Source organism: Pholcus phalangioides, unplaced genomic scaffold (genome assembly GCF_987345545.1).
Source record: "Pholcus phalangioides strain wild (caught in Gottingen) unplaced genomic scaffold, Ppha-v1.0 ptg000037l_1, whole genome shotgun sequence".
NCBI classification, from domain to species: domain Eukaryota; kingdom Metazoa; phylum Arthropoda; class Arachnida; order Araneae; family Pholcidae; genus Pholcus; species Pholcus phalangioides.
Genome location: NW_028301624.1, coordinates 4,156,845 through 4,174,446, shown reverse-complemented (window position 1 = coordinate 4,174,446; position 17,602 = coordinate 4,156,845). Strand labels below are relative to the sequence as shown.

The 17,602-nt window shown below is 38.3% G+C and overlaps 1 protein-coding gene across 3 annotated transcripts in view; it reads right to left on the bottom strand.

Annotated features, from left to right (window-relative positions):
- Window positions 1–17,602, bottom strand: part of LOC149065947 (glutamate receptor ionotropic, delta-1-like) — a 188,752-nt gene that overhangs the window by 36,922 nt on the left and 134,228 nt on the right. For all 3 annotated transcript variants that reach the window (XM_089253336.1, XM_089253337.1, XM_089253338.1), the window contains one exon: window positions 876–1,114. In XM_089253336.1, the coding sequence (XP_089109462.1) occupies window positions 876–1,114 (239 nt within the window). The remainder of the gene's footprint in view (window positions 1–875; window positions 1,115–17,602) is intronic.

The following is a 17,602-nucleotide window of genomic DNA, read 5'->3' as shown; positions in this document are numbered from 1 at the left end:
TTTTTGTTTCTCGGGCAACATTTTTTTATTGGAATGCGGAGCACGGGGAACCGTATAAAAATTCAGAGTTCTATTTTTCGACACACTGTTTTTCCACTCTCAAAACCAGTACAGGTTAATTTTTGAAGGAATTTTTTAAATTGGAATCGTACCTCTAAGACGAATGGTTGATGACATAAACACCGCATTAGAACTTACAGGACACGCTGTATATTTTTTCCTTAATAATTTTTGTTATTTCATTTGTATTTTGTGCATTTCTTATTGGTTTGTATTCCGTGCCAACTTTTATTTTTACTGTAAACTAATTGGGTTTCAACCTGTTCCTTTGTGTTTTTACATAAAGTAAAATGAAAATAAAATAAATGTTGTGACCCGAGTCAAAAAGGAAAGATCTATATTATTCTAGAATTTCATTTTTTCTGCGATTTTATTTTCCCTTTTATGCTGAAATTACTTCTCCATTAAAAGAATTTAGCTTCCTCTGGTCCAGTGCCCGGGGTATTGATTCCATTTGCACCCTTCTCTTAGCTTAGGTTGGGGGGATGTCTGTCAGAACCCAAGGCCCAGAGGGTTCGATTTCTGAATTTTAGAACTTAAATGTCTGAACAATAGCTTAAAGTCTTTGGACAATACTTTAAGCTATTGTTTTATTAAGTCAGAATGTAAACTCACCATTTTCATCCCGTTTTGTGGCCCCCTAAAACATGGCGGCCCGATGCGGCCACACCCTTCGCACTTGCTAAAGTCCGGCCCTGACCAGAATCATGTTGAATTGTGATATCAGGTAAATAAGCCACATATTTTTGTGTAGAATAACAAATTTTAGAAGAAAAGTTAATACATGAGATAAGAAAAAGACATTTTACACCTACGCTGAGCTTATCTGTTTTCGATAAGGAAAATGCTTTCTGAAAGCGAATTGCAATGGGTGCTTAGGTTCATCAAGAAAGTATAAGTAATTTCTTATGTTCATCTTTGCTATCAGCGGTTTCATAGTAACGTCTGGACCCAGAGTTGCATAGCCTTTCTCCAGTACCAAGCGGAGGCATTCTTCATCCGTTGGTGCTAAATGTATACGTTCAGCTATAATTTTCTTCGGACCTTTGAATTTCTGTGATAGAGGAAGAGAAAATATGTATTTACTGATTACGAAAATGAGAATTTCTTTAATTTCAACATATCTGAAACACTAAAGGTTTGAAAGAAAAAAAAATGTAATAATGATAAAATAATGATATGAATAGTGATGATATAAACTGAAGAGCCAGAAAAATTGGTACAGGCATGCGTATGCAAATAAAGAGATATGGAACCAATCAGAGTACGGCGCTGCGGTCGGCAACGCCGATATAACACAACAAGTGGCACTGATTAAAAACCAAAAAACAAGAACCCTTCTTTCTGGTATAATGGACTTGGCAGTGCAAAGGTACTTAGGAACAGAGTGAAATGTTCCCGAGAGAAAGAAAATAGATTGAAAAGTGGTAATCGGGAGCACCAAATTCCTGCTCGCGGGTTGTTAATGGTGTAGCCCGAGTTTTGTAAGGTGAATTGTTAACCTCGGACCAATGGTGCTCCGGGGATATAGAATGTATATATTTTTAACATGTAATTTTTTTTTTTTTTTTTTGATTGAGAAAATAATGCTCCCTTCGGGGAACCCCCGTATGGCGAATCACATTCGCCGGGTCGGGGTAAGTAACTCATAACACAATAAGTGTCTGGCATAGTTGTTAAATCGGTTACTGCTGCTACAATATGGCAGGTTATCGAGATTTAAGTGAGTTTGAACGTGGTGTTACAGTCGCGCACGAGAGATGGGACATAGCATCTCCGAGGTAGCGATGAAATTTGGATTTTCACGTACGACCATTTCACGAGTGTACCGTGAATATCGGGAATCCGGTAAAAAATTAAATCTACGACATCGCTGCGGCCGGAAAAAGATCATGCAAGAACGGGACTGACGAGAATCATTAAACGTGACAGACGTGCAACCCTTCCACAAATTGCTGCAGATTTCAATGCTGGACCATCAACAAGTGTCAGCGTGCGAACCATTCAACGAAACATCATCGATATGGGCTTTCGGAGCCGAAGGCCCACTCGTGTACCTTGATGACTGCACGACACAAAGCTTTACGCAACGCCTGGGTCCGACAACACCGACATTGCACTGTTGAGGACTGGAAACACGTGGCCTGGTCTGACGCGTCTCGGTTCCAATTGCTTCAAGCTGATGGACGTGTACGGGTATGGAGACAACCTCATGAATCCATGGACCCTACATGTCAACAGGGGACTGTTCAAGTTTGTGGAGGCTCTGTGATGGTATGGGGCGTGTGCAGTTGGCGTTATATGGGACCCCTGATACGTCTAGATACGACTCTGACAGGTGACAGGTACGTAAGCATCCTGTCTGATCACCTGCACCCATTCATGTCCATTGTGCATTCCGACGGACTTGGACAATTTCAGCAGGACAATGCGACACCCCCACACGTCCAGAATTGCTACAAAGTGTCTCTTCTGACTTTAGACACTTCCGCTGGCCACCTAAATCCCCAGACATGAACATTATCGGCACTTCTGCGGGCTCGCGGGGCCCTACACGTTATGAGGCAGGTGTGCCAGTTTTTTTTGGCTCTTCAGTGTATATAAAATGTAATAATAATAATATAAATAATAAAAAAATAATAAGATTGTGAAGCATTTTCTTTTGCCGCGACATTTCGCTGTTCATCTATAGTCAATGTTTTAAAACAACATATACTGTAATACAAGATATTATGATCTAGCGAAGGAAAATCTCTATCTCCTCTGTAGCTTAGTGGTCAGAGCACTCGTCCGGCAATCGAGGGACCCGGGTTCGACTCCCGGTAGAGGCAGAGATGAGTTTTTTCCTTCCTTAAAAAATTAACATCTAAAATAATAAATATCTTCACAACATCCAGTCTTCTGTATATCTTGTATTAACAAGTGGAGAGCGACATTCATGTCATATATACTGTAATGATAAATAAGGCCTTCCAAAGGATTTTGTAACATTTGACATGAAATCGTGAGGGAGTTAAAAATAGCGGAGGGGAGCTTGTTTCATTCAACTATGGTACAGTAAAGGCGGATACACACTACACTGACGTGGCGTGTTACCACACGTTAATGCGTGTGATATAAAGTTCCACCAATGAGTCATCTGTAGGTACGTTCACACTGTGCTGACATGACGTGGAAAAGTCTGTGATGATGTAATTTGGCATAACACTCAAAAATCAGTGCACACTACTCTGACGTGACGTGGGACCACGTAGAAATAAGTGCGATATAAATTCCACCCATGAGCCTTCTGTAGGTACGTTCACACTGTGCTGACGCGACGTGAATGTGTCGGATTACGAAATTCGACGTAACACGCCTTATTACGTGTCACAAATCGTTCAGATTTTCGTCAGTCGTGTGATGGCATGTGAAGACACCATATTTGTTTTCTTCGTTTTTTTTGCTACGTTCGTGTTTTGATCAATTTTTTTTGTGTTCGCGTTTTGATTTATTCAATTTTTTTTTCGTGTTTTCATTTAATTCGCTCTTTGCTCGTGTGTTGATGATGGAAGAGCAACTGATCGAACACTTTAGGTCAAATTCTTTGCTCTATCACCCTACCCACTGAGAATACAGAAATCAAAATGCGCGGAGGAAGGCTTGGGACGATAGATCGGAGAAAAACATGAAGTTTCAGGTCAGTAAACAAATTATTTATTTAGTCTTTGAAACTGTAAAATCAAACAGGTGTAAATGAATATGAGATCACTTTTACCGGTGATTATGCATAATAACCATGCGATAAAACATACTGTATGATATACATAATAATTTATATATGTATCGTATCAATATATCGGAGTACGGTAGTAAAATTTGTTATCGGGGTACGCTCGTCAAATTTGTTATTATATCGGGGTCCGACTATATTCATCAGACATAACTCATTTGGTATTTTTTTTCATATTTGTAAAATTCCCCAACTACACGAGGGAATTATTTTTTTATATGCAAATTATCAAAAACAATATATTTTGCAGGGCCGTCATTTCAACGTTTTCCGGGGGGGGGGTGGCAAGGAACATGCACTCAATGTATTTATAATTATATATATATATTTGTATATATATATATATACACAATTTTTAGTGTATTTTCAAAAGCCAGGGGAGCAACGCCCCCCCCCGACCTTCCCCAAATCACGGGCCTGACATTTTGGACAGAGGCGCCGACATGTAGAAAACATTGAGGGGGAGATGAAAATCATTTTTCTTCCTGTATATATCAACTCCATACGCGAAAGAGGCGAAATGCTGCATTGCATTGTACATTAATTAATTGAGGGGGGGGGGGCTCAGCCTCCTCATAAAATGTATTTGAGGAGATCTCATAGCTACAGTCCCCACCTTTCAGCGTCTATGATTTTGAATTTTATTGGGGGCTTGCATCTCGAAATTCACCTACAACACAAAAGGTTGGTGATATCAAAAAGGTTGAGAAACGCTGCAATATAACGACCAATAAATATCATTAAATCGACAAAAACAAGGACAGAAATCAGCTTCCGTCCCCCCCCCCCCCAAAGAAATTGACAAATTTCTCTGTTTCCCCCTTTTTTTAGAGTACAAAATGGTGGCCAAAGTACGATTCTCGGCCGAAGAGCACAGATTGAAGAATGCAGCCGACAGAATTGCTGAGATGGGCCACGCTTGGAAGGCACAAACGGCTAGCGCAATAAAGTTGCACGTCATGTCAGAGACGTTATGGATTCAGATTCGTGGAAATTCTGTGACGAGGAATTCCACGTCACATAATTTGTACGTTACAGAATTTCCACGTTACGGAATCGCAAGTGACCAAGATTTTTTTGTCCGTTGAACACAGGTTTTTGCTTAATAAAGGTTTAATTGATATAATGTGTAAAATTATGTAACGATCTCGTGTGTGACTGAAGTAAAATATAAATTAATTAAAGATAAAGTAAATAATTTGAAAGTAAGATAAAATAAATAAATAATTAGTCTATAATTACTAAATACTGTACTCGGGTTTTGATAGCATCTGTATAAAATTCCGCGACCTACACTGTTTTTCTTCTGAAATAATGGCATTTACGTTCGTTTTAACTTCCTCAAAAATTTCCAATTAGGGTGCCAATATCTGTCGTGCCAGCTCCAGTTCGTACATTATCGTCTATGCTTATCTAATCCTCAGCCTTGTGATCAAGGAATGCACACAGCTTGCATACAATTTCGAAAGTACTGCATATAATTTGGAAATTCAACCTTTAAGCCAAGATTATACAATAGATAGTTTCTTTTATAAAACTGGAAAAATGCGACGAATAAGCGCATCGGTTACTTCAGAGCGAATGCAACCAATAGGCATATTGGTTTGTTTTTTCACGTTTTGAAAAATTATTTTTGTCAAACTTATATAGTGTAATCGAGGCCTTACACTGATTTCTCCCGTGGAAAAGCCTACTTTTTCGAAAATTTCAGAAAAGAACTGCCTTATGGCTTACCAAAACCACAATCAAGTACAGAAACGGCTTTCGCTAACGTAAAAGTGGATAAAGAATTCACAATTGCGTAAAAAATTCCGGTGGAGCAAGATACAATTTTGTACGCTCCTTTAGTCTACTTTTTGGTCGACAAACACTCCCAGTGTTTGAGTGAAATTTTCCGTTCAAGGGCACGATTTTGCTTCCCGTTTCGGCGTTAGACAAGTTCCATTTTATACAGGTTTTTTTGTGTGTTTTGGCATTTAAATCTCGGGACCACGATTTTATTCCATTGAAGACCGGTTTCCGCTTAATACAGGAATTAACAATTTCTAATTAGGATGTCAATATCTGTCGTGCCAGCTGCAGTTTGTACATTATCGTCTATGTTTATCTAATCCTCAGCATCCGGGCCTTAACTAGGAATTTTGTGAGGGGAAGAGCAACATGATTTTGCCACGCCAACCACGCCTGTATTTTAATGCCTGTGCAGCACCATTAAAGACTGGTTTTATTGTATAAGAGTGTGAACATAGTGCATTCGTATTTCCGATTCTGGAAACCCGCGTCGTCTCCGACTGGTTAAAAACCCGAAATCCGGAGAAGGAAGAAAAGTTCATTTAGACATTTCTGGTCGATATAATCGATATGATTATTCCAACGTAAGTCAGCCGAGATTATAACACCGGGGTATTTAAATTGAGAAACTTGGGATATATTAGCAGTGCACCAAAATAAGCAATACAGCGCAAACTGTTGAAACCGGGTCAACATCGGGCGACGGATCCCGATCTCAAACCCAAGTTTGCACCTCAGGATACGGTATGGTGCAGGAACTACGCAAATGGCCCAATGTGAATTCCAGGAATGGTTTCCGCTTCAAGAGGTAGGGTCATGTCGGAAGTGAGTACTCCTTCTGGTCACGTGGTTCGACATCGGGACCAATTACGGCACGGCAACGGCTTTCGGCGTCACCTTCGCGTTCAGCTGGTTCCGAGGTATCCCAGCAGCCCAATAAGTCGGAGGGGCCCGATCAGACGGAGAATACCGAGTCCATCAGAAATGAACCGACGAAGGCAAGTAATCCTCAAGCTGTTGATTCATCACCTCCTCATCTGAGGCGATCACAACGTCGCAGGCGACCACCTGAAAGACTAGGTGTGTAGTGAGTTAGTTGCCTAACTGAACTTGTGCATTTTAGTGCAGACTTTCTTTTAGAAGGGAAGGTGTTATATATATATATGTTATATTTATGTATGACTTGGCTACAGCGCGAAGCGCGAGCTTCAATACGCGCGCGCAGTTCGATTGCCGGGATTCGAGTTCCGGCGGTCATGACGGTCGGTTGTGTTTCTTCGTAACTATTGTACTAATGTCGGAGTAAAGCTTATTTATGCTATTGCGTAATTCCAAATGCTCCTTCAGTCTGACTCTTATAAATGTCTAGTGAGAGACGTTGCAGACATCAACTTTATAATAGGAAGTTAGAAGACAGGAGAGAAGACTGTATAAAAATTTAGATTTTTTTTTTTATTTTGTTGCAAGCTGTATATTCACTCTCAAAACTGGTACAAGGTAGTTTTTGAACTCCTGTTCAGTATTTTTTTTTATATTGGAATCATACTTCCATGAAGAACGATTGATGAGATAGACGCCGTGCTAGCACAAACAGGACACCCTGTATATTTGCGAATGTTGTATTTTTTTTTATATTTTTCTCCCTCATGTTTCAATCCTCTTTATTTTTTCGTCCAACGTGTTTTTTGAGAAGGCGGGCATCGGGAAACATGGAGTGGTATTTTTAGTGTAATCAGACATAGCCACCCTTCAGAAACGCCTACTTTTTCGAACCATGAATGGGGTTCCTACCCCTGACGACGACACACTGAATAGGTTTTCTTTTCTATTTCAATCTTATATAGGCAAATTCCATCTCGCACTTTTTTCTTCAAAAAGTCATCTTTCATGTGTATGTGTGTATGTGTTGTATATCCCGCCAAGCTGCCAATGTTTGGCAAGATTTGATCTCGCTTGGCGAAAAACACACTTCCGCTAGCAGTCACCGCGAAATGAACACGTAATAACAACCGTCCTGAAATTGTTAAGTTTAAATTATATAGTAATAAATATTTTATTTTAACTAACAATACCATGATTTTTCTCAACTCCTCCATCACTGACCAACAGGATAATGGTGACCAAGACGTAGCCTTTTAGGTATGTGAGGAATTTCTTCATCGTTTCTCATTCTCCTCGTGGTTTCACGGTACCGTTTTCCTTTTTCGACATGGCAGAAGCGTCGGCGATACGGATACCTATTTTTACCGCGTCGGATCCAGACTTGTGGTTTGAAATGTGCGAAGCTACCTTTGAACTCGCAACACTGAAGCCGATAACGGACTCAAAAACTATGTACAACCACTGCGTTTCGCACCTGCCACCGGAAATAGCTACAATGGTACGCGATTTCATCATGTAGCACGGGAAAGTCAACCCGTATGAAGAACTAAAAGCGGTCATCATCGAATGATGCGGCGAATCGAAAACGCAAGAAATCCGATGTCTCCTGTCCGGAGAATAGCTGGGTGATAAGAAACCGTCCGAACTTCTCCGAATCATGCAGCGTCGTGCGGTAAATCACAATATTGCCGACTCTCTTCTCTTGGAACTATTCCTACAGCAGCTTCCGTCGAATGTTACTTCGATTGTAGCTGTCATGTAGCCACTCACACCACAGAAAGCAGCTGAAGTCGCGGATCGCATCCTGCAGTCGACGCCGATCGAAATCAAAGAGATTACTAAGACATCGGTCCCTCAAGCTAGTGCAGCTTCCTCGAATTCCGAGCTGATGGAGGAAATAAAACAACTGCGGAAAGAAGTTGCTGTTTTTAGAAGAGCCAGGAGTCATTCTCGTGATCGAAACCAGTCCCGTTTCCGACGGAAAAGTCCCGCAAGTGTTTCTGACGTATGTTGGTATTATCGCAAGTTCCGTTCCAATGCCAGGAAGTGTACGAAGCCATGCTCCTACCAAAAGAAAGAAAACGGCCAGGGGTAGCGGCGACATGCCACTTGCCGGTAAGTTCTCGTCGCCTATTCATTCGCAATCGTAAAACGAACATTCGCTTTTTCGTTGATACTGATAGTGACTGTTCTTTTATACCGGCAACCAAAAATGATTTCAAATTATCACCGATTCAAAATTTTAAAGCTGCAAACGGCACCGGAATTAAAGTATATGACCAGAAATTATACTCACCTTAAATTTAGGCCTTAGGAAACCGTTTGTGTTTTCGTTTTTCATTTGTGTTATGTGCAATCATTGGAGCCGACTTCCTTCATTATTTCAACTTATTACCCGATCTTAGGAGTAGAAAATTAGTTGATAAATAGCGAATTGGAAGTTTCGGGACATTTAAATAACGCGGACCTTCACTCTGTTAACGTGGTGTCGGAAGATAGCATCTATCACAAATTACTACCCGAATTTCCCGATATCACGAAACCATCGCGTCCCGACCAGCCCATTAAGCACAGTACCACGCATTACATAGAAACTTCTGGTGCACCAGTCTCTGCTAAAGCTCGCAGGCTGGATCCAGCTAAAATGAAACTGGCCAAATCAGCTTTTCAAGAAATGCTCAATCTCGGCCATATCCAACCTTCCAAGCGCAGATTCTCTTCTCCTCTACACATGGTCCCGAAGAAAAATTCTTTGGATTGGCGACCAGTAGGAGACTACAGAGCCCTAAATACTCGTACCATCAAGGACAGAGACACTGCGTCCCTAACATTCAAGACTTCACTGCGGAACTTCATGGGAAAAATATTTTTTCCCACGTAGATTTAGTTTCCGCATATCACCAAATTCCAATTTTTCCCGACCACATACACAAAACGGCCATCGCAACACCGTTTGGTCTCTTCGAGTACACACGAATGCCTTTTGGTCTGTGCAATGCAGCATCCAATTTCCAACGTTTTATCGATGAAGTGTTGCGAGATCTTCCATTCACGTATGCTTTTGTTGATAATATTCTCATTGCATCTTTATCATCTGAGAACAATTTTTCAGTGACTCAACGACTATAGTCTCTCGCTGAAGCATTCCACGTGTGTGTTTGGACTTTCTTGGAGTACAGGTTTCGCCGACTGGCATCAAGCCTCTTCCAGATCGAGTCGAAGCCATCGCAAAATATCCTGCGCCATCCACTCTCACACAATTCAGAAAATTCTTGGGACTTTTCAACTTCTACCGTCGTTTCGTTCCGAAGGCTGCTCATATCTTGGCACCTTTGGTGAAATTATTAGAAGGCCGGCGAAACTGCAAAAAGCCCCTACGCAAAAAGTCTGACGAACCTCTTCCGTGGGATGAGGCATGCCAGGATGCATTCGACAAAGCGAAATCTGCATTGACTGAAGCAACTCTACTTCACCATCCAAATCCAGATGCCCCAATACGTTTGTGGACAGATGCGTCTGACATCGCCATCGGTGGATCTCTCATTCAATATCACAATCAATGGAATCCCATTGCATTTTTGTCGATGAAGCTGACAACATGTCAGAAAAAGTTGGCAACCTACGACCGAGAGTTGTTAGCCATCTACACATGTGTCCGTCGATTCAGACACATGCTTGAAGGACGAGAGTTCACCATATACACTGATCAAAAGCCTCTCATTTTTGCATTTCAGCAGAAACCTGATAAATGTTCTCCTAGACAGCTCAGGCATTTGGACTTCATCTCGCAATTCTCTACGGACATTCAGCATATCCAGGAAAAGGCAACATCGTCGCAAATGCTCTCTCCAAGATCGAGATCGACGCTCTATCCAAACTACCACCATTGAATTACAAGGAACTCTCTGAGACGCTCAAACCCAAGACGAGGAATTGCAAAACATTTTGGCATTAAATTCCGTAGAATTTTTAGGTGTGTCACGAGTTCGTTACCTGATTCGTCCTTGTCAGAAACTTTCCTGATGCGGAATTACAACGGACATGGTGACAACATGAGCATAGAAAAAACTTGTTATCATAGAGAGTCCCACATTGAGAGGTGTTACCTATAGTTCTGCTGGGATTGCGAGTTGCTTACAAAAACGACATTCAAGCCACCAGCGCCGAACTTGTTTACGGTACAACACTTCGTCTTCCAGCTGACCTACTTTCTCCCGTGTCATATAGGGAAATAGCTGACTCAAACTAGGTTTCGCGTTTGCGTGAGATTATGCGTTAAGGCTGAGAACATAGTGAAAAGTAGAGCAAAGCAACGAGCAGAGAAGAGATCGACGCAGCGAAATGAACACATGAATTCCAATGCGACTGCGCATAGTGGCGCGCACCGCAACAAGGCGGGAACTTCGCTACAAACGTTTTTCGTTGCTCTTATAGCGCTTATCAACATGGACGGGGATAAAAAAAATCACCATCATCATAACAGATTTATTCTCGACAAACTTTGGGACAAGGTGGCAGAGGAATTAAACTCAACAAGTAATTAATATTTCTAAATATAACTTTCTGTTTTACTTCGTTTTATTATGTGTGTACAGTAATAACGTTGGAATATGACATTCGTTATAGTAGGAAAATTTACAGTATTTTGTATTATGTACAGCTTGTGCATAACTTATATTTTATTTTGACAGTAGAACATTTTATAAGTTTCCCTAACGAAGCTGGCGATATTCGTCGGCCTGTTGTTTTCCTGCGCACAGTTTTTTCCATTTTGGAACTTCAGCAACTGCTCATCTTGCATACTAATACATACCTTCCTTGTCAATGATTATGTTATGCAAGAGACAAATTTTTTTAACAATTTTGTCTGTAAATTCCGTTGATGTTTCAAGGGGCTTCCATAGTAAACGAAACTTAGCATTAATTATACCAAAATCACACTCAAGAACACGTCTTGCCTGAGAAAGCCTCATATTGAAGTATTCTTCATCGGAATCTAAATTCAGCCTGCAGAATGGTTTCATCAAATTGTATAACAATGGGTATGTTGCATCTCCGATGAAAACGTACGGGACAACAATCCCGAAATTCGGCAATGCTTTTTCAGGGGGTATATCCAGACGTTTCGATTGTATCGAATGAAATAGTGCTGAAGAAGGAAGGTACTTCCGTCACTCTGCTTACCATATCCACCAACATCAATTGCGATGAATTTATAATTAGCATCTGCAACAGCTTGAAAAACAATAGAATAAAACTTTTTATAGTTGTAGTACATGGTTCCTGAGTGGGGCGGGGGCGGGGGGTCATTTAACTCGAATGTGTTTGCCATCAATGGCACCTATGCAATTTGGAAAATTCCATTTTTCGTAGAATTCTTTGGCGATTTGTTGGAACATATTTGCAGTGGGAACTTTCATATGTATTGGTTGCAACACTTCCCGAATTGCTTCCATAGTTTCTCGTACAATTAATGACACTGTTGTCGCACCCATCCGAAAAGTGAAACCCAAGCTCCTGAAAGATGATCCTGTAGTCAAATAACTAAACAAAAAAAATACTATACTCTGATACTTAATTTGGTTGGTTTTTTTTCTTTTAGGAAACACTGTGCGAGCAAAATGGAAAACTTTGCGTGACGCTTTCCGAAAAGAACTAAAAAAATTTCCTGTCAGTCGTTCCGGAGACGCAGCATCTCAGTCCTCTCGGAAATCCTCATGGCAATATTTTGAAAGTTTGAGCTTTTTGCAAGATCCGTTCACCCCCAGACTAAGTACCGGAAATTTGACCAAAGTGGAATATGACATTGGCGGTTTATTAGTGAGGGATATTGATTGATACAGAGATAGAAAACACTAGTCATCAGACCGAGTCCAATGCATCATTACTTGTTTCACCAATATTAGAGGAAAAAAAAATTCAGTGCAAGATGAGGGAAATGAATTGGGAAATTCCACCACTCCAGTTATTAAAGGATTAAAACGACAAAAGCAAAACGATTCTGACATTGGTACTACTCTTCTCAAGTTGGAAGAAAATAAGTTGAGAATTATGGAAAAACAGCAATGTAGGTCTCGTGATGAAGATGAACGTTTTTTTGACAGCCTGCTACCACATGTGCGTCCTCTCGCTCCACAAAAAAAAAAATGATATTACGAATTAAAATGCAAGAACTATGTAGTTCATGACTTCGTTTACGGACAGCAAAAGCCAAATAAATGTGAAAAGTTCTACATGTTCAGAATGTACAAGATTATCCAGCAGCTACGTTTGTTCAGTCTTGTGAATGATTTGCGTCTTTTTTGTGATTTTTCTACGCTTATTGATTTTCAGTTCAAAATAAATTGCTAAATGTAAAAAATGTTTTTCTTACCTTAATGTCACTGCAAGACGTTCTGTAGGATTGATGGGGTTGCGATTGAAGTTCGTCCAATTTTTTAATAACTTGGGAGTTATTTTTTTTCTAACATGTAGTCAAACGTAGATAAATTCATACGAAAATACGATATAAACTTTTCCGGATGTTCTCGAAGTTGGTTGTAGAGATGATGAAATTCCCCATGTATGTGTCATGTTTTGTTTATACTGTGGACATTACAACTGCGTTTTATTTTTTTATTTTTCAACAAATACCAAATCTTAAGCCCAAAGTTTTCCAACAGTAACAGATCCATGTCACTGATCCACTCTAGAACAACGCCTGACTATGCGCGGGCCGTTCTTTGCTCGATGCTATATTCTTCCCGCATTTTTTTTACCTTTCATTCGCTGCTTTGCTCGCCGTCTCACTATGCTCTTGGCCTAAGCTATCACCTCTCCCTTCCTCTGGTCGCAACACAAGAAGTGTGTACATTCACAAGGATTTATCGTCTTGTTCGCATGTCTTTCTTCGCGAGGACAACATCCATCCCTCTCTAACAACTCCCTCAGGACCGTATGAGGTAATAGAACGCGACAACAAAAAGTTTGTTATCAAGATACGCGATAAACTTGCGACAGTGTCAATCGACAGAGTTAAACCCGCTTACGTAATTGACGAGAATATTCAATCACCGACTCCGCCTAATTTCTCAATGGTTGTTCCCAAAACAAGTGACACCAATATCGTAAAATCCAAAAACACCATGACAAAATCAGGAAGAAAAGTTCATTTTCATGAAAGACTCACTTACTACTACTGAGATTTAGTGACTGTTTTGTATGCTTTCAATTTTTCAAATCATGCATTATACCTATTTTTTTGTATTCAGTATGTATTATATATATGTTTGTTTTTTGCATTCTGTATACGTATTTTTGCATTCGATAATTTATTTTTTTTATTCAGTAAACAAATCACAAAAACACAGACATATATACAAATACAAACATACACATAGGTACAAACATAAAAACACATAAATACATACACTTTGTGACCCCAAGGGACTTAAAAGTCCTTCTAGCAGGTCTGAAGGGGGTTATAATCCCACATGTTTCAGACAACAGCTTTCATAACGATTAGACATGTTTTATATTGTATTTCTATTTATATATTTACCATTACGGTATGCGTTAAGATGTTAGATTTCTCATTTTGAGAGTCATAATCACGGTTAAATAATTAAATTATGCGTATTATGAATATCAGTTAGTACATTACATGTAACACCATACATATACATGTATCTATATATACTTATATGCACAATAACAACCATATACATCCGTTCATTATTTTACAATTTCTTTCTCTTTTTTCGTACACAGTTCACAAAACTATTTTTATATCTGATTATAGCGTCTTTGTTAAAATCATTTCATAATCATTATTTTTAACGAAGTCAAATACTATAAGATTTATGTTTTTTCTATTGCTAATTTGATTTTCAGTATAAAATAAGTTTAAAACTTTAGGGGCTATGTAGGAAAAGCTCTTTTTATACCGTGTTTTATTGGGTTTCGGTACCTGATACCATAACTTTTGTTAAATATTTTTCATTTACTTGTGAAAATTTTATCATTCTATATATGTAGTTTTGTCTTAAAGATATAGTGTGGCTGTATTTTCGTACTATCTGTTATTATTTGAGATCTTATTCTATCATACATGCTATCTAATTTCCGAATATTGTAGTATGCTCCACCCCAAAGACAAATTCCATAATTAGTGATTAAATAAATCCATGCATAAAATAAGTCTTTCAAAAAATTTTCATCGATTAAGTTTTTCATTTTATATATGATTATTGCGTATTTTCTGAATTTTTGATTAAAGTATCACAGTGCGAGTTCCATTTAAGGTCATGTTGTATTGTTATACCCAGATATTGTACTCATGAACTTTTTCGATTTCTTGGAGATAGCAATCACCATTATCTTGGCAGCGACAATGATTATGTATTTTTAGGTGTATGCTTTCATTGATATTCATGTTTCTTGTTTTCATATAGATGTATTTTGTTTTTTGTATGTTAAGTTTTAGTTTATGTTTTATTAACCACATGTTAATATTCGTTAGGTCATCTTCTTTTTTCGTCTTCTACTTTTTTTATTAAATCTAATGCATTTGTATCTTCTACGTAAAGCACGGTGTCATCGGCAAAGGTTATCAACTTTCCATTAAATTTCAAATTGCATAACTCATTTATATATATTAAAAATAGTATTGGGCCCAGTACAGATCCTTGAGTACTCCTTTCTTCACCTCTCGAAAGGAACTAATTTCTTTCTGAATCACAACTGCTTGTTGTCTTTTATTATAGAATGACTCAAACCATTTAAGCATGTTTACTCTGATTCCTATTGAAAATAGCTTACTTGTTAATATTTCCACATCAACGAAGTCAAATGCTCTTTCTAAATCTAGGAACACAGTTATGGAATACATATTATTATTGAAGCCATTGTTTAAATAGTTACTGAGATCTAATATTGCCATTTCTGAGTTTTTTTTTTTTTGGAATCCACATTGATTGGGAGAGAAGTTTTGTCTATTTAGGATATTTAGAAGTCATTTTTTAACACATTTTTCAATTATTTTTGAAAAAACTGGAAGTATGCTTATCGTTCTGTAATTGATCAGATCATTTTTATCTCCTGCTTTATATATAGGATGGACGAGAGAATATTTTAATTCATGATAAAAGATACCATCCAAAATAGAATGATCAATTAATTTTTTTAATGTATTTAGGTGGTATTTTGAAATTATTTTCATCCTTTTAGGGGTTAGTCCATCATAGCCACTTGCTTTGTTTTCCTTTAGGTCTCTTATTACTTGTTTCAGTTCTTCCTGATCTATCTCAGTACAATACATGGAGTTGGTTGAACTGGTTGATATATTATTTTGGTCTATACAGTACATGCAAAAACTATTTTGTTCATTGGCGTCTAAATTCCTAGTAATGAAGTCATTATTGAAGTTATTGGCCAAGTCCATAGGGTCCTGATATTCTGGCAGTGTCTTATGTCCAATGTTTTTGTTTAATATATTTTCATTAATGTATTTCCATTGTAGTCGTTTGTTTTTCCCAGTTTTTTTAAAGTTATCTTTAATATACCCCTGCTTAATTTTTTTAATGCACTTTTTTTAATTTGTTTCATATTCTTTGTACTCTGATTTGCCGCTGTGGTGGTCGAGTGGTTATAGTGACGGACTCGCGATGCGAGGATCCGGGTTCGAACACCACAGTGGTGGTCGGCTGAAGTTGGTTTTCTGTGGTTCCCAACTTCAAGGCGCGAATGCGAGCCGATCTCCCCGTTAAAAAGTCTCGCCACAGAGAGCAACAGGCCTACAACGTTACAAATATTCAATCATTACACTTCACTCACAATTTTAAGTATACATGGCAGCACTGAAATATCATACACAACACTAGCTACACACTCAGACTGTTGGGTGTACACACTCACTATGTTCCAGACTCTGCCACGAAGCTGGGCTGGAAGAGATCTCGGCAACGGGATAAGTCCGAAGGCAGAGACCCTGGCTTTCATTCATTCATTGTACTCTGATTTGTACGAGATAATTAGCGGATTTTTTTTGTATCTTATATAGAGTTTTTTCTTTTTAATTTATTCTTTTTAAAATGTCTTCATTAATCCAGTTTTTTTTATTCTTTTTTGGTTTTTGTTTCACAGTGTCAGTCCATAAGTTTGAGTTCAGTGTTAAGATATTCATTAAGTGTTTATAGTTGTTTTCGTCATTTTCATCTTCTACAATGTTTTCGAGATTTAGCGTTGAGATGAAAGCTTCGAATTTTTTGTAATTAATAATTTTTATGTGTTTACTTTCCTCACCAATACTGTTGGACTGTTTTTGCAAGAAGTGTATGAATCCCAATACTGGGTAGTGATCAGTAATCTTGGTTTTGAAGGCTGTAAATTCCTGTGCAGTGTTATGTTTGGATCTATAAAAAAAACATGATCAATACAGGTCTGTGTAGTGTTTGTTTCTCTTCTGATTTTTTCATGTAACGAAAGTAATCCATTTGTTGCCAATATATCAAGATAGTGAGATGTTGTACTATTCCTGGTATATAAATCAATATTAATGTCTCCAACTATTAATAGATTGGTCTTTAATTTTTTTAGATATAGTTCCAGTTCTTCGTTAAATTGGGTAATACTGTATGAATGAGACCGATATAACAGTAACATATCTACAATATTGTAATCTGGAAAGTTTATGTGTAAATCCTCAGCGGAATTTAAGTTTGCTCCTTTTTTTTATTGATACAATATCATTTCATATATATATTATTACACCTCCTGATCTATTGTACGTTCTACAATTGATGTGTGAATAATATTCATTTATACCTTCATAATTTGTGATTTCATAATTAAATTTTTCATCACTTTCAATCCAAATTTCAGTTAAACATATCACATCAATTGGTTTGTTTAGAGTTTTAAGGAATATTAAAAAAATGTCAAAATTATTTCTTAAGCTTTGAATGTTTAAAATTAGAAATGTCAATGATTTACTTTCTTCCTTGAGTGTACTGAGATATTTTCTTACTTCATCAAGTTCCTCCAGCGGATATGGGGTCTGTGTTGAGTTCTCAAAGTCGTTAATTTCGGTGGACATCAGCATTTGACTCAAGTTTTTGT